Genomic DNA, 18331 nt, shown 5'->3' with positions numbered 1-18331 from the left:
TAAGGAGTAAAAATTTGGAAATATGGTAGACACATCAGATTTTGATCGCAACAAGTATATCCAAGTAAACCTAGTGTGATCATCCACAATAGTAAGGAAATACTTAAAACCTTCAACTGTAATTGGAAGAAAGGGACCCCAAATATCAATGTGTACAAGATCAAAAGCATTGTCACAAATTGTGTTATTTGATATAAAGGATAATCGTTTTTGTTTAGAAAGATGACAAACAAAACAATGTGTTAAATCCTTATCAATTGGATTGAAATGTAACTCGGAACCTATTTCAGAAAGTCTAGTGAAAGATGAACGACCTAATCTAGAATACCACAATGCAGTTTTGGATAAGGAAACATTACAGACAACTGCAGGAATATATGAATTGGTGAAGACATATAGATTGCCGAATCTTTTACCCATCCCAATCATCTTGGTCCAGTTGATATCCTGAATTTGACAAAAAATCAATCATAAAAGAAACTGTACACATATTCTGCTTTGTGAGAGAACTTATAGAGAGTAGATTAAAATGAAAATTTGGGACAAATAATACGTCACTCAATATGAGTTCTCGTGAAAGTTGAACGCTACCTATATGAGTGACTGGAACAGAAAGATTATTTGGTAAAATGACTTTAGATGATATGGATTTATAAGAATGAAAAAGTTCTAAGGTGCAACATATATGGTGAGTGGCTCCTGTGTCCATCACCCAATCTGAACACAATATTGAGGAAAAAGATTTAGATAAGGAATGAATACCATTGAAACAAGACACCATATGCTCTTGCTGTTGTGATGTCGAAGTAGGTTTCGCCGCAACGTGGAGCTTGGAGTTTAGAAACTCAATAAGTTAATGACATTGATTCGGAGTTAAATCATCTGCAGATACACTTGCCACACTACGTGGTCCATGTTCCTGATTGACTTGCAAATTTCCTTGGCCTTGATTCTGCCTTTGATTATACTTATGATGTCCAGGTGGATATCCATGCAACTTAAAGCATCTTTCAACCGTATGATATGTGAATCCACAGTGCGAACAAAGAAGTTCGTTCTTTCCTTCCTTAGCTCCTCGATTATTTTGATACTTTCTCATAGCGGCAACAGTAGCCAAAGGAGCAGAGTTATTAGATTGTCGATCCATGAATTCCTTAGATACATTAGATGTATTTTGATGGATGGATCTCTATCTTTCCTCTTGCACAACTAGAGAAAATGCCTTAGAAATTGTAGGCAGAGGATCTGTCATCAATACTTGTGCTCGAACTTGAGAATACGATTCATTCAAACCCATTAAAAATTGCATAACACACTCTTGACTAAGATAACTCATCAACTCCTTCATTTTACAACAATTGCATACTGATACTGGCTGATAATCCTTCAATTCATCCCAAAGTGTTCTCAATTTTGTGTAATAAGAACTGAGGTTCATCGATCCATGTTGTAACACACTTAGCATCTTTTTGATTTGAAAAATTTTTGGTGCGTTGCTTTGATGAAACCTGTCACGTAGATCTACCCAGATTTATTGAGTAGTTGACATATACATCAAGCTATCTGCTATTTCTCGACTTACTGAATTTAGGAGCCATGAAATAACCAAAATTCTACATTGATTCCATGCAGCAAATAACAGATCATCGGATCTCGGTCGAGCAATAGATACATCAACAAAACTCAATTTGTTCTTCGCGGTCAAAACCATGGACATAGCTCTGCTCCAAGTGTTGAAATTTGAATTCGTGAGCTGATGAGATACGAGAATTAACCCTGGGTTATCTCCATTTTGGATATAATATGGACTATTCAAATCCTCCATTAACACTCGATGAGCTTGATTAGCATTTGCTCCCTTTGCCATGGAAGAATACGAGAAGAGCAGAGCACGAAACCTAGATCTCTGATACCATTTTAGAAGAAAGGAAAAAATTTCATTGAAGAACCAACATAACCGTCTATACAATTCTGAGAAAATGAATTATGATTCTTGATATTTACATGGAAGCTTCCTCAATTTATATACTATACCTAATACAGCTGTCACTACTTTGACAGCTAATCTCCAGCTCACTATATGACAAGAAACTACAAACAAATCATCTCTAATAGTAGGCATACAAATCCGTAAACCCAGAATTCAATTCCAGAATGATGGAAAATGGAAAATAGAGAAATTCGTACAGATTCATAAATCAAAAAGATAATTCGAGGTGTAGAAAAATATGAATATTAGAAAATCATAAACCCAAACCAAAACAACTATAGAGATTGAGAGGAGAAAATTAGCTATTTGAGTATCTCTGGAGAATAATCCGTCGGTTGAAATGAAAGGCATTGAGCAGAAGCGTGGAAGAGAAGCATGGAAGGAGAACGTGAAGAAGAATGCGTGAGACGTGGAGCCAGAAGGAGTGGATAAAAAAATCACGCGTTAAAAAATATATATAATGTAAAAGTAATTTAAAAAAAGAAGGATAAAACGGGAAATAAAAAAGTCTGTGTCCTCACGACAGTTTTTATGTACTTCTAAACTTTTATAAAATAGTAAAGAATAGTAAAGATAATTATTTTAAAATTTATCAAATATCATCATAAATAATATAAACCATTTAAAACTCATCAACCACATATAAATAATTGAAATAATATAATAAAAAATGTAAAAAAAATAAAAAAAATAAATTTGGTCGGCCAGTTCACCCCAAGCCGTGGCCTAAACGGGCTACCAAATGAGTAACAAACTCGTCTATTTCTCATGGTGGACGTGTTGGCCCAATGAACCTGGTCAATTTTGACCACTCCACTTCACACATGAGGCACATTGACTTGTATATGACCAATCTCTTGAGGTTAGCTCTCAAGTCGATCCAAGGAGCTTTTATTCACATCAATCGATCTCTGCTTTATAAAAAAATAATATCCTATGAAACTGCACATGATTTCTTAGAGTTCTATAAGGAAAGAACTATATTGAAAGGAAACCTACTCATATGGTAATTCACATGTTATACATATATTTGTTAATCGTATTGTTGATTCATTAACTCATATTTCTTACCTATAATATTTATATTTTTTCTATTCTCATACTTGACTTGAATGTCGAAGAAAAAACATTGAAAAAACTTTTCGTCCTTTTTTCTCACGTTTTTCTTGTAAGAGATTTGAGAGTAAGAGTGCCAAAACAGTGAAACGAGTGTACCTGTTAAAATTATGTAAAAGTGTTCCAAAATTGATAGTTGTGGTTTGAAAAAGTTTAACTTTGAATCATAATAACAAATAATTTACACTCATCGGATCGATGATAAAACCACAATCATGGGGTAAAACTAAGTTATCATATGTTTGGTTTGACCAAACCCAACTAGCAACTTGAGTAAGTTCACGAAGTTAATTATAAATAAGTAACTTTTAATTGACCTATTCATAATTTGCCTAGCCACCAAGCAATATTCTCTCATCTCTCTCACTAGACGGTCGTCACTTTTACCTAGGGTCTTGGCTCCCTGTTACAATTGTCCCACATTGAATAATAAAATTATTAAAGAGCGAATTATAAACCTTTAAGGCAACCCCACTTAATAGGCAAACCTTTTGGGATAGACACCTCATGAGTTTATAACCTAACATTGGTACTCTCGTTGAGAGCCGACGTAGCAGAAGGGAAAACCTAAGAAAGATATACATCCGCAGGGACAGATATAAGGGGTGGCAGGCCTAGGCTTTTTGGCCCAGAGATGTATATATATATATATATAAATTATGCCCTAGCCCAAATAAATTTTAGCCCAGCCCAACACTCATCTCCACCACAAATGACTGACAAAAGTCGAAACAAATCTCTCTTTTTTTTTTTCTTATCTCTCTCTCACGGCTCACGGAGACGAAATCTGCTTTTTTCCCCCTTATTTCTTTCACAAATCGAAAGGTACTTCATATTATCAAGGTAGTAAAATACTAATTACGAGATTAAGAAATTAAATATAACTAAAACTAGATTTATTATTCCCAATTTTCTCGTTTTAGTGGTTAAGAGATATTGTATTCAATTGTGTATTATGCTAGTTTATGTTGCTTGTTTTCAAAAAATATTCAATTGTATCCTATTACTGCCTATTATGCTAATTTATGTTGCTAGTTTTCAATAAATATTTTATTTTGATGTTGGTTTCTCATTCTCTGTGTGTAATTGTGTATAGTGTATTCAAAACTGCAATTTGTAACAAGATGGAGGATGATTTTCTTGCTGAGTGTGTGATCATTTATTTCGAGCGAGAATTTGCAATGAATATAAATATAGATTTCATTATTGACGAATATTATGCTATTAAACATCGTCGGACACCGCTTAAATATGTAAATTTGATTTATTATTTTTTATATGTTCTATGAGTTTTATTTATACATTGACTTTTCATAACTTTAAGCCACCCCTTGATTAATTCCTAGCTCCGCCCCTGTACCTCTGGATGAAGGTGAGTGAAAGCTGTTTAGAGTGGACTGCCGCGGACGTCGGCTTCTCAAGAGGTCGCCAATGTTAGAATTGTCCCACATTGGAAACTAACAAAGAGTGAGTTATAAACCTTTGAAGTAACCCTACTCAATAAACAAACCTTTTAGGATAGAAACCTCATGAGTTTATAACCTAACACCCCCATCCACCACACCACCATTGCATTGTCGTAGCACCGTCGCCTCCGTCGTCGTCCTCTTTTGTGTCTCAATGCAAAATATTCTCTAGTTCTTTCTAGTGCAAACTAAAGAATGAATAAAGATTCCACTCATAGACTTGATAGACGATCAAAAGTGAAGAAATGAGAATGAAGATGATCGTTTGTAAGTAATTATAAAAAGAACTATCTCCGTTTAATGACCGGAATAGTTGGAGCCAAGTAATTATTCTCTAAAAGTAAAATTTCGATAAACACTCTGTTGTTTTGATTAAACCGTACATTTTAATTGCCCAAGCAACAATCATATCATAATAAAATTTTAAAACTTTAACCATATCTTGGATATGAGAAGACGACACACTAACACCAACGTCTCACTGTTGATCACAAATGAGCCACTTGCTCCAACTCATTTCTTTGCACGGCCACTCAAGATTAATCCAATCGAGCTGAATTATATATTTCCTGGCAAGTGGGATTATTTTGAAATAAGGACAAATATTCTTACTTGCATTTAAAGAAAAGCCCATTCCATGAAATCATTACTCTCACTTCTAAAAGGTGTAAAAAGTTACAAATAAATAAATAACTAGCTATAACTTTATTAATATTTAACAGTTCTTATTTGAGAGCATCATTATTGTATTAATATCATCACGGTGGCCTCCATCATATGTATAATTAAACTGTACATATTTTAATACATAATCATGTGAATATTTAGAACAAGCTGAGATTACTTTTCCACCAATTAAAAAAAAATAATCAGAAAAGTAGAGATAGTTCTAAATTCTAGGTAGATTGCATAAAAGTATAAAACCATCAAAGAAACCGAATTTAATCCACTTGCAAGAAATTAGCTTTAGCAACAATGCTTAAGAGAGCATCCAATTATATTTGCATATTTTCTGACTCTGCCTTGGTATGGTGGTGCCGCTTGCGCAAAGGCAAGAGGCCGCGGCAGAAAGGCCACACTAGACGGCTGGGGACTCGGCGGCAACGAGGGTTCCGTCTCAGGTCATTCCCGTTAGTCCGGTGGCGGATTGTTGCTTGCCCCTTGAGAATATTGAAGAAAATCATCATGCAAATGGATGAGGCTTATTTGGGGTCTTTGCCCTTTCTACGTAACCAAATATTTCCTATATGTTAAATGTTTTTTTTTCTTTTCTGTTTAAATGTTCTTCAATCCGTTGATGTTATTGGTATACATGAAAAAATTGTGTGTATATTTAATTAAGTATTACCGAGCCTTCATTGAAATTAATGTTCTTTTCTAGCTAGCTAGCGTTGTGTGTTTATACAATAAGTATATATAGACACGGGCGCTCTAGCTTAGCTTGTAAAAAATTAGAGTCAGATTTGGAAAATTTAAATTTTTCTGATTTTATAAATTTAATTTTTATCCCAAAGCTAAAGATCTTGAATCAACAAGGTTGAGGTGTTATATATTGAATAAAGATGAGGTGTTGTCCCAAGGGATGTCCGAATTGGTGGAGTATATAAGCTTTTGACAAATAGTCAGGAGTTCGATTCTCTCTACCACATTTCCGAGAGCCTGCCACACATGAGCTTGCACTGTGCGGTTTACCTGTAGCGTAGTTTGCACCCACCAATACCTTCTTGAGCGAGCCTGTCGCACAAAACTTGCTAAGTGCAGTGCGGTTTACCTGATAGCATTGTTTGCAGATTATTATGTTAGCTTTACCCAGTGCACACCGAGAATTAGCAGCTGCGAGTTCCCACGTCATAAAAACATATATATGTGTATATGTGTTAGATTTCATGTGGGGCCCGGATGAAAATTGGCTTTTGGCCAATCCGGGCCATCCATTTGCAAAGAGGGTATTACCCCTTCTGCAGGGTCGAATGACCCGTTATATGGATAGGGGTATTTTTTAAAACAAATCATGACAGTTTTTCGTCTAATTAATGTATAGTATAAGTTATGAGATTAAATTAATTACTATAATTTTTAAACGAGATTTCATCGCTCGAAATTAATATGTTATATAATTAATTATCTAAAACATAAGATTTTAGTTATTAGGAGTATTAATTGCTACTTTATCAATTAATATATTTTTTTGTTGAAATAATTTGACCCACTCGTTTAATTTTGGCCACTGTAAAGGATCGATCGTAAGAAAGTATTGGCCATTTTATATATACATTCGTTTTTATGAAATTATTTGTAACTTCTTTAATTATAAGTTCTGTTAGAATTTTCTTTTCTCAAAATTAAAATTGTGGGAGGTCGCCAAATAATTAATCTCTATATTTTAACTTGTTCTTACATGTATAAATTGAGTATCGTGATGCGAGAATCTATATCCAAAATATAAGCACGTTACTCAAACATTATGCAATAAAAACTACACGAGACTGAATATTTAATAAAACACGTGAGATGCCTCATAGAGACGTTCAGGTTATTGGATCAGTAGGTAAGCTGTTGGCAAATGGGCAAATGGTCAGGAGTTTGATTATCTCTATTAACACATTCTCGGATGAACCTGTCGCACAAGACTCGCTCAAAGTGGTTTACTTGACTAACGTGATTTTGTAGGCTATTGCGTTAGCGTGAAAATTGAACACCAATTTGTGTGTGTGTGTATGTTCCCACATCTGAAATGCAGCAATGACACAACATGAATATATGTCTCAACCGAGCAAGTCAATATCCTTCTTTTTAGACCGCTCATCAACCAGAAACAAAATTTAGATGAATAATATTAAAGATCCAACAAGTATATATATAGCACATTGATATTTACATCAATTATATCGTGAGTTTTGTATTAAATGTTTCATAAGATTTTGATAAATGAGATTTTTTGTCACGCTCCGAAACCGGACCTAGTTGACATCGGCGTTGTTAACAATTTAACATTGAAACAACAAGCCTCGTAGTACAAATCTTGCCAAAAACTAGTCTATTTCATAAACCATGTCTGTTTTTACGGAGAAAAACACAAGTGCGACATTGCAGAAGCAAAACTAAAATTTAAAGTAATGAAATTTAGACATGCTTCATCTTGAGCTGATCCATCCTCACCAGCCCCATAACATATTCTGTTCCTCGTCATCTAACTCATCTTCATCTTTTTCTAGAGAGAGAGAGTAAGAGGAGTGAACGTTTTGAAAAACAATCAGCAAGTGGGGCCGATAGAGCATATATAATAAACACCAAAGATATATTTATATATATACATATACATATTATAACCATAATCTCAAAATAGGATAAGCATGTTGAATCTAACACAAAACAAACGTAGCACTGAAAATCACCACATTTTTCCATGGTTTACTGAATAATCTCCTATATGTTACTCTTCTAAGGGGCGAGGCCAAAGAAACGATTATTATATCTCACCGCATTAGGGCCAAATCAAATCAAATCAAATCATCAAAATTTTCCTTAGTCACTTCTAACTCGAATCTTAACATAGCATTTCAAATAATTCTAACATGCTTTCGAATATTATATCCAATATCGAACAAAAATGAATTCAAAGTAGTATACCAAGTGAAACGAATATATATCATGCCGATTGAGTTTTCAAAAATATATGTAATTTATTTTATAAAACTTAACTCATTCAAAAATAATATAAGTGTAAAGACTTGTATAAAAAAATATAGGTATAAAAGCCCAATTACCTTATATTCAATTCTAAGAAGATCGTGTAGGATAGGAATAAACGTTTGTTGGAACCTCGAACTTGAGCAAATCTAGCTCGAACTTGGCGAAGACCAGAATTTCGACTTTAGGATAAGCTAGCTGCTCGGTTTTTGTGCAGAACAAGGCAACCTCCTTGGTTGAATTCCAGGGCTTCTTCTTGCTCGACTTCGAACAGATTTTTGGCTTAAGATCGGCTGTTAAAACTCCGATGGTTGCTGTAGGTGCTTACTTCGACACTTGGACAGATTCAAAGGCTTCAAGAATGGACAAAATCTTGCTCTCGAAATGTTGTACAAAGGCTTCGAAAATGGACAGAAATTTTCTTCGAAACGATGCCGAGTTCTCGAGCTTTCTGAACAGCCTTGATGCTCGACAATGAGCAGAATTCAGATCGAGCTTCAAACTGCTGCTGCTGGACTTCGAAATGGGCAGGAACAAAGCTGATAGGTATGTTTGATATCTGGACAAAATTTTGCTTCAAGGATCTGTTGAAATCTTTCAATTCCATCAGCCTTTTTCTTAGTTGAAAATGGTGGCTGAAAATGGTTGCTAATGTGCTCGAGAATGGCAGATTTGGGGTGTGATTTTCAGTTTTTCACTCATCTTTGGCCACTATTTATAGGCTGAAAAATATTAGCTCTAAGGGCTCGCATTCACGATCAATTATCCCCTTCTTAAGAGTTATTATTTCCCTTTATTTTGCTGTTACAAGTGACTTTTGCATATCAAAATTATTGTGCATTTAATTTTTTATTTAATCGGTCATTAAAGCTGTTGAAGGTTACTTGGGTTTTCACATTTTTGTATTGATTTTTCGTGACGTAAAAACTGATATACATCATATATGTAATTGTTGGAACACATTCTCGGATCTGTCAGATATGATACCGGTAGCAGCGGAAGTTTAAAATTTTTATTTTCTGATCTGAAACGATTCCAGATCGTGGGTATCAAATCTTTAATAACAATTAAATTTTACCTCTCAAGTCTCAACTTGAGGTTATGGACTCCAACATATTACTCTGCTCTTTTTGTATATCCCAAGAACTGATGACTCGATCGATCAACTCCTGAATCAGGTCCACGAACAGAATTCTAAATCCCTCTGATAGACTGCACTAGAAAGTCTATCAGAAGTTTCTACAAAGAGAATTTAACAGATCTAATCTGTTAAACCAGACTGCAATTTTCGAAAATTGCAGACTGGATTTTCGAACACAGAGAGAGGAGGGGCGTGGGGTGGCCGAACCCTAGGGAGAGAGTGCTCTCTAGGTTTCGAAAATTATGAGCTGTCTTGTGTAATTTTTGTACTGCAATAACTTATTTATAACATGGGCTGCTAACAGCTTAGGACCCATTAGTCATAAGTTCAAGCCTGACAAACAAAGCCCGCATGTTCAAAAATTAATATAAAATTCAACGTGACTTAAATTGACAAAACAATTTTACCAATATTTACAGAAACCTTTTCTGTACATTTTAAAGTCAAGATAAATTTTCTGAATCTGAATTCAGTGGTTTTCAAAAATGGCATCCCTATGTCATTTTGGAAATCTCACTCCCTCTACTCATTAATAAGAAGTCCTACTTCTCATTCACTAAATTTAACTCATTAAATTTAATTATCTCAACAGGGATTAGAAATCTATTACTTGTGTAACCCTCAATGATTCAGGGATACAGCTAGCCGTGGGCCCACAACTCCTTTGTGACTCGAAACAACAATTTTCGACTTGCCCATCGAATCATGGTAAGAGCGCCTAGCAACATCGCCCCATGATTCTCTAGGTATCACTGATAGTGCCTGCAAGAACCAGTGGGTTTTGGTTAGCATACAGTACGGTCCCTTCATCCATATATCCCGATCGAATCAACAACCATTGGTATATCGAGAGTCGTTCGAGATTCGATAACTATGCAATACTTCTTGAAGATCAAATAGTTACATCGCATGTGCAACTAGGAAACCAAGTAACCTAAAGCACATCATATACTCTGGCTAGAGATTTGTCACACTAATATCTCCTCAGATCGCATAGAATATCCACACTCGCAAGCGTGTGGTGAATCCTTGAAAACAAAGCATTGACTCCTATATGTGTTGTAACTGTACCCAATCTCAACACCTGATGACCATCATAGATTCGGTAAACGAGTCAAAGTACAGTACTAGCATATAGAGTCTCCATGATGTTTCAAGTAGTAAGGACTAATGATGTACAACCAAAACCACGGACTTTTCCACTCAATTAGTGAAAACCACTTGGAAAGTCCGAATAAGGTAGTTCGATCATTCATCCAATGAATATCCATTTGCATGCTTCGAACATCTCTATGTTTCATACCAATGAAACGTGGTACTCGGCATCGCAAATGCTAGTCTCAATCTTGAGCGATCCTTATCCTTATTGCAGACGGCTCAATTGACTAGGAACTAGTTTAGAATATACAGTGATTACAAGATGTGTTTCATGATAGTCATCCATATCGACTATCACATCTTGCATATACTTTAGTATATTCAAGGTCTTTATCTAAACATCATATAGCACGTCACAATATAACAACATGATAAAAGATAAAGTAAATGTCAATATAAAGTGTAAATTATATTAAACAAAAATTATTTACAGATAGAGTCATAAAGACCCTTAGCCACAAGTTAACTAACAGGACACCCACTCTTTCAGTAATATCTCTCAATTTACGGACTAACTACGAAATGTATTATTTCATGATTGCATGTGCCAACAATTATGCAACACATTTCACATGGATTATAGCATTATCCATGTACGTAATTTTCTATGCGTAATCATGAATATAGTGATAAATGGATCCACTATATAATATTAATAATCAAAACAACAAACTAGAATATATTATTACGTAAGTGATCAGCAGCTGTCTTGTCACGTAGGATCGATCACTCCTAAATACCTTAAAATTAATAACCTTAATCATGACGACTCATAGCTAGCATGGAGATCATAACTATATATGTGACTTCAAGAAAAGAAGACGCATTTTCTTGATCGATTATATTTCATTTTTCGTCTTCATCTTCGTCTCCATCGAACTCAACTAGGCCGGTTGCAGGTTCTAATTCTCCGAGATAAAATGGCGTGTCTTCCGATCTCTCCATCAAGGGTGACTCCGTCTCTCCCTCTTCATCCTCGTCGTCGGAATATTCCAGCTTGCCTTCATGATAAGGCGCCACCTCCGCCGCCGTCACCTCCGCCTCTTCGTCGTCCATGACGGTCTTCACTGGTTTGGGGGCCTCTGCGGGTGCTTCTTGCTTAACGTCTTCTTCATCAATCTCGTGTTCCACCTCCGCAGCAGCATTATCCTGCATGATATGATCTATATGAATTAGTGATCCCTACTAGTATATATACTTTAAATTTTAATATATATAGATTTGAGTTTATAATACGTACTTACCTTAAAATAGATTATTAATCCCAACCCAAATTCACATTTATATATTTTATTTTAATTTTTTAATATATTAACGAGAATATTTAAAGAAGAAAATTTGGTGTACTTTAAAAATGTGACTTCTTGTTGAGGGGTAATAAGCATAAAAAATGAATCGTGTATAATTTTTCAGAGAATATTTTTATAATTCATTCTCGTTTTTTTTTTAATTAGAGCTAAGTATATGTAAATGGATATTGTAAAATTGTAAGAACCTGGATGGAGGCCATATAGGAGAAGAGAAGAGATTCAACACACTTAGTTCTGACTTCTGAGAAGTTTCGAAAGACGCGAATGAGAGAAATAATGGGAGTTGGGCCCTATAAATAGGTATAAATTGTACAAAGCATTTTGATAATTATTGAAATAACTATTTAAATTGAATAGAATAAATTTACTGTTCTAAAATCACAAAAACTTTTATTAGACCATCTCACGAGTAAATTTTGTAAGAAAAATTTTCGATTCGACCTTACTATTGAAAATATATTATTTTTTTATGTTACAAATATTAATTTTCACTATAAATATAGATCTCATGAATATACACCGTTTTTAAATATAGGATCATTGTTTAGAAAACAATTATCATATGTTTATAAATATTTAATAAATTAATTATACAATTTATTCGTTGAGCAAAACAGCCTATAATTAGGTTATTATTATTTAAATAGAATTTGGACTGAATATTTTGGTGGGAATGTGTCCGAAAGGAATAAAGTTAGTGAAAGGCGGAGTTCAAAAAGAAAATTGCTTCATAATTCAGTGCTTTAGGAACCAAATACCATTCCACGTGTCATTATCTTAGCCGTCGATTTCAAAATTAAAGACAAAAAATGTTTAATAGATAACCAAATGGCCCAACAACACGTCTTCAGTTCAAATCTCATTTGTGTGGTACTGTGTGTAATGAATGGAGTTTATAAGAAATATCGGGCTAATCGCATCCGTATTTTCTTTTGAAAATCCTAATTGTTAAAAATCTATTAAATTTGTGGTACTAGTTTACTCTATGCAAGAACACAACAAATCCACGGCAACCTCAAGAACACACCTTAAAGCATCATACACAATTAATGCAATCAACACGAGATTTTACGTGGTTCGGCCGGTGTTCCGAGCTTATTCCACGGTATTAGTTGTATTATAATATTATCTTTATTAGTGTTTAAGGGTATTTTAGTCTATTTCTTTTCATTGTAATCCCTAGTTATAAATACTCTTTATTGTATTCTGATTGCAGTACGTAAGTCAATAAGAAATCTCTAGCCTCCTTTTTTCTCTATGTCATCATGGTATCAGAGCCTAGGTTCATGGATTCTCCTTGCTTGATTGAAGAAGTTATAATCCAATTCACAAAGGACCGAACTCCTTTTTTTGACGATTCTGATTTCCGCGGTTGAATTTTGGTATTTCCGTTTCCCTTTGATTTGTTCTCGCTCGCATTGGTTTGTCTGGATTCTGTTAATTTTGGGAATTTCGAATCTGTTGATTTTGGTTTTGGAGTTTTTGTATGTGTGCCTCTTTCATCATGGTTAGTCGTAAGGATGATTCACTTCAGTCGATTAGTGTTCAATTGGATGGTAAAAACTATACGTATTGGAGCTACGTTATGAAAAATTTCTTGCGTGCAAAATCTCTACGGAGCTATGTTACAGGTGTACGGATTAAACCTACAGACGAGACGACGACCAACTATGCGGACTTGGTCGACAGTCGGGAGGTTGATAATTCGAAGATTATTACGTGGATTAACAATTCTGTTACCCACTTCATTGGTGTTCAGTTGGCTAAGTATGAGACGACTAAAGAGGTCTGGGATCATCTGGCTAGATTGTACACACAGTCTAATTTCGCCAAGCAGTATCAGTTGGAGACCGATATTCGCGCACTTCAGCAGAATGATAAGAATGTTCAGGAGTTTTATTCTGCCATGTCTAATCTCTGGGATCAGTTGGCTCTCACTGAGTCTGCAGAGTTGCGAATATTTGAACCATATTTGGCTCGTAGAGAAGAACAAGGTCTGGTACAATTTTGATGGCTCTTCAAAATGATTTCGAGGGATTGCGTGGGACAATTCTACATTGTTCTCCTCTTCCGTCTGTTGATTCTGTGGTTATTGAACTGTTAGCAGAGGAGATTCGGCTTAATTCTAAAGAAGATAAGGGGTCTGTCACACCTACAACTCCAGCCGTCTTTGCTGCTCCACGACAGTCTCCGCCTAGCAACCAAAATAGACCAGTTCCTAAGGTTTCTCCGGATGAATGTGCTTTCTGTAAAGAAAAGGGTCATTGGAAGGCTCAGTGTCCGAGATTGTTGGGTAAAGGAAAACAACAACAGCAACAATGACCACCTCAACAACCACGCCCGCCACAGACTGCTCCATGGTCGTATCGCCCACCTCAGGCCAACAATGCAGTTGCTGCCCCATCCTTGGATCCACATTTGGTGGAGCAGTTTCAGCAGTTCCTCGCTTCCCAGCCTCATGTCATGTCTGCCTCCTCTCATAAAGGTTTGTCCTTGTCCGATAATTCATGTAAATCGTCTCCCCCTATGGATCTTAGACTCAGGTGATTCTCATCATATGCCTCATGATATTGATTCTTTTGCGTCTGTTAATTCTACTTCATCTTTGTCTGTCATGACCGCCGATGGTACTCCAATGTCATTGGCAGGAATTGGCTCTGTTCACACATCTCGTTTATCACTTTTAAATGTATACCATATTCCTAGTCTAACTTTAAATCTTGCATCTGTTGGTCAATTGTGTGATTCGGGTCTCTCAGTTTTTTTTACTTATACCAATTGTTGTGTTTAGGACTCGCGAGCTCAGAAGGTGATTGAGACAGGCCGTAGGGAAGGGGGACTCTATGTCTTGAATGAGCTAAAAGTATCAGATGTTGCTGCATCTAGTGTGGATTTGTCGTATTTTTGTTTGAGTCGTTCGTCTTCTGATTTTTATCTTTGGCATTCTCATTTAGGTCATGTTTTTGGGTCTCTTTAAAGTTTTTGGTGTCTACAGGAGTTTTGGGTCATTTGGAAAGTCATGATATTTCTGATTGCAGTGGTTGTAAACTGGCTAAATTTTCAGCCTTGCCTTTTTATAAAAGCATTTCTTTTTCAATTGCGCCATTTGATCTTGTGCATTCTGATGTGTGGGGACCTTATCCTGTATACACCAAAGGAGGTTCCAGATATTATGTTTTTTTTATTGATGATTTCACTCATTATACTTGGGTTTATCTTATGAAATGCAAGTCTGATTTCCTTACCATATTCCGTAACTTTAAAGCTCTTGTGAAAACCCAACACTCATCTGTCATTAAATTTTTTCGGTGTAATTTGGGGGGCGAATACACTTATAACAATTTTTCTCAGTTACTTGCTTCTGATGGGACTATCCACCAAACCTCGTGTACAGACACTCCTCAACAAAATGGTGTTGTTGAAAGAAAACATCGTCATCTTGTTGAAATAGCTCGTTCGTTCATGTTGTCAGCCGAGGTTCCTAGTGTGTATTGGGGGGAAGCAGTACTTACGGCTTCTCATGTAATCAACAGAATTCCAATATCTCATAATTCAGGTTTGTCCCCATTTGAAAAGTTGTATGGTCATTCACCTGATTATTCCTCGTTGCGAGGATGAACATCCGCAATCGCATCCGACAATTGGGTGGTCGTAGGAGAAGGGTCATGGGAGGTGGATGTCTCTTGTTTCCTTCTACGTATTCGTTAGAGCTGCGTGCTTACTCTGACGTGGATTGGGCTGGTGATCCTATGGACCTCAAGTCGACCACTGGATTTTGTATTTTCCTCAGTGACTCGCTTATTTCGTGGAAGAGCAAGAAACAAGATGTCATCTCTCGGTCTTCTACTGAAGCTGAGTATCATGCCATGGCCTCAACTACCTGTGAAATTGTTTGGTTGCGTCAGTTGCTTGCTGATATGTGTATTTCTCTTTGTCACCCTACTCCACTACATTGTGATAATCAGAGTGCTATTCAGATTGAACGCAATTCAGTCTTTCATGAACGAACCAAACATATGGAGATTGATTGTCATGTCACTCGCCACCATCTGCAGATCGGCACCATCACATTGCCATTCGTTCCTTCTTATCTACAAATTGCTGATATGTTTACAAAAGCACACCCGGCTTTGCGCTTTTGTTTCCTGTCTGACAAACTCATGCTTATCGCTGTAGCATCCTGAGTTTTAGGGGGGATATTAGTTGTATTATAATATTATCTTTATTAGTGTTTAAGGGTATTTTAGTCTATTTTTTTTATTGTAATCCCTAGTTATAAATACTATTTATTGTATTCTGATTGCAGTACGTAAGTCAATAAGAAATCCCTAGCCTCTTTTTTTCTCCATGTCATCACACGGGAGAGCAACAAAATATTTTTATTGCTCACGATCAAGGAGAGTTACAGCTCAATCAGAGCTCCATTACAGATCTTATTCAAGCTATAACACAAATACAAGATCACCCAATTCAAGTAAACTAAACTCTTGAATTCTCTTGTAGAACTTTGCTCCTCAGCTTCTTGATCTCTGAATCCGCTCTCTCTTGAATCGAACTTGTTTTTGTTATGTTTCCATTGTAACAGTTCTTAGCCTTTTAAAAACGATGATGATGATTCTTCCGGGCTTCAAGATGGCAGCTCATCACCAATACACAACCCTTCCTTGGCCCATCATTTGTATCTTGGCCCATCACTTAAACCTTTGGCCCAGTGGATTAGGCCCTATTACATAAGTGATCGGGTTGAAATACTATAGCCAAACTGATTGAAACATATTCAACAATCTCCACCTTGTTTATTCAGGTTGGTTGCTCTCCTTTCTAGCCTCCTTTGGATGGTCTTCCATAATTGCATTGACCAAGTCCAAACACTTCTTGAACTTGGCATGTGGAAGTGACTTGGTCATAGCATCTGCAGGATTTTTCTCTGTTGTTATCCTCACTAGGATCAACTCTCCCTTTGCTATAACATCTCTAACAAAATGCATCTTCACATCTATGTGTTTTGACCTCTCGTGGTAGACTTGATGTATGGGGACCTTGGGTGCTAATCTCATCCTAAGGGGCAAATTAACATTTAATCATAAAAGAATCACACTTGAACGAATAAAATCAAAGACTGAAATTTTTTTTAAAAAAAATACACGGACCTCGGTCCGGACCCTGCACGGACCATTGCACGGGGTTCGTGCAGCCTTTGGACAAGGGTCCGTGCCCATGGCTGAAATCAAAATCAAAGGAGTTTCGGAACAGAGGACACACGGACCCTTACAAGGAGGCTTACACGGGGTCCGTGCCTGGCCTTTTCACAAAACATTTTTTTGGGACATTGTTCATCCGGACCTAGGCACATGGCATGCACGGGGTCCGTGCTGTAAGGCCCGAGATTATTTAATTTTAATCCGAGAATATTTAATTTGAGAATTTTTGGAGTTTAGATTTAAATTCTAATATTCTTAAATTATTTAGGATTGAAATTGAATTAAAAAGAAGTTTCAAGGGTCAATTTGCAAATAGTGAAGAGATGAGGGGCCAAAGTGCAATTTTGACATTTTGAGTGGGACACTTGTCTACACATGAATCTGAACGTGTATTGTAAGCATTTTGAATCAGAATTATCAATTCCTTCAGCCCAAAATCGAGAACATCATCTTCTACCTTGGAATTTTGTCTTCCAAGTTAAATATTTCAAGATCCGTGCATCCGAATTAAATTCCGGGCATAGTTCCGTGATCCTTGAAAGAAGAGCTTCAATTTGGTGTAAGTATCTTTATGATTCAGGATATTTCGAAATTGTGTGTGTGAAGAACTTAGAATTTGAGTATGGATTTATGTTCTTGAGATTCTATGTGTTGTATTATCGCAATCGGGTCGAAGATTGGATGTCTTTTCTATTTCTTATGAATTTTTCAGCATGTATTTCGAAATGGTAGCTGCTGATATGCTGGTATATTGATGTATTTTGCTGGTATATCATGTATTTGAAGTAGATATGAATGATAGATTGGTTGGATTTCAGTTTTGGTTACCGATTCCGTACCGTTACGCCGTCGGTTTGAAAAATGATCAAGTTGAGTCTAGATTGTTTGAGCTGAGTATTATGTAAGTTCTTGCTGATATAATTAGCTTGCTATGCTCTATTTTCAGATTGGTTTTGAAGGTCATCGAACTCGGGAATTCAACGGCGAAACCGGAATAGCATAGTTCAAGGTTTGCTTTGAAGATTAGCTTCCAAGACTTAGTTTGTTGAGCAGATTTTGATTGAGGTCTTGTTGTGCAGCTATATCAGATTTGAAGAGCTTTGAAACCAAGTTTGAAAGGTATAAGACAACCTTAGAATAAGGGCTTGTACATTCAAGAGACTTTGCTTGAATGCCCTTCCAAAACCACATACTATGTGTTTATATATCTTGTATTTGCACACTTGCTTGCTTGTTTGATTTAACTTGTTATTAGTTGG

At 36.1% G+C, this 18331-nt stretch overlaps 3 protein-coding genes across 3 annotated transcripts; 2 read left to right on the top strand and 1 right to left on the bottom strand.

The window, feature by feature from the left end:
• Positions 1–11185: 11185 nt before the first annotated feature.
• LOC140885109 (uncharacterized) lies at positions 11186–12121 on the bottom strand. The gene is made up of 2 exons (XM_073292041.1): positions 12057–12121; positions 11186–11710 (listed from the first exon to the last, which is right to left on the bottom strand). Exons 1-2 carry the CDS (start codon positions 12069–12071, stop codon positions 11408–11410), a joined length of 318 nt encoding a protein of 105 aa, XP_073148142.1. The 5' UTR covers positions 12072–12121; the 3' UTR covers positions 11186–11407.
• Positions 12122–13375: 1254 nt separating this feature from the next.
• Positions 13376–13882, top strand: LOC140877344 (uncharacterized). The gene has a single exon (XM_073280881.1). It carries the CDS (start codon positions 13376–13378, stop codon positions 13880–13882), a length of 507 nt encoding a protein of 168 aa, XP_073136982.1.
• LOC140877343 (uncharacterized) lies at positions 13882–15489 on the top strand. Its single transcript, XM_073280880.1, has 5 exons — positions 13882–14164; positions 14264–14356; positions 14409–14560; positions 14663–14756; positions 14867–15489. The coding sequence occupies exons 1-5, from the start codon at positions 13882–13884 to the stop codon at positions 15487–15489; spliced, it is 1245 nt and encodes a 414-aa protein (XP_073136981.1).
• The last annotated feature ends 2842 nt before the right edge of the window (positions 15490–18331 follow it).

Source organism: Henckelia pumila, chromosome 2 (assembly GCF_033568475.1).
Source record: "Henckelia pumila isolate YLH828 chromosome 2, ASM3356847v2, whole genome shotgun sequence".
NCBI lineage: Eukaryota > Viridiplantae > Streptophyta > Magnoliopsida > Lamiales > Gesneriaceae > Henckelia > Henckelia pumila.
Note: the sequence above shows the minus strand (reverse complement) of the source record. Positions and strands in the feature narration are given on the sequence as shown.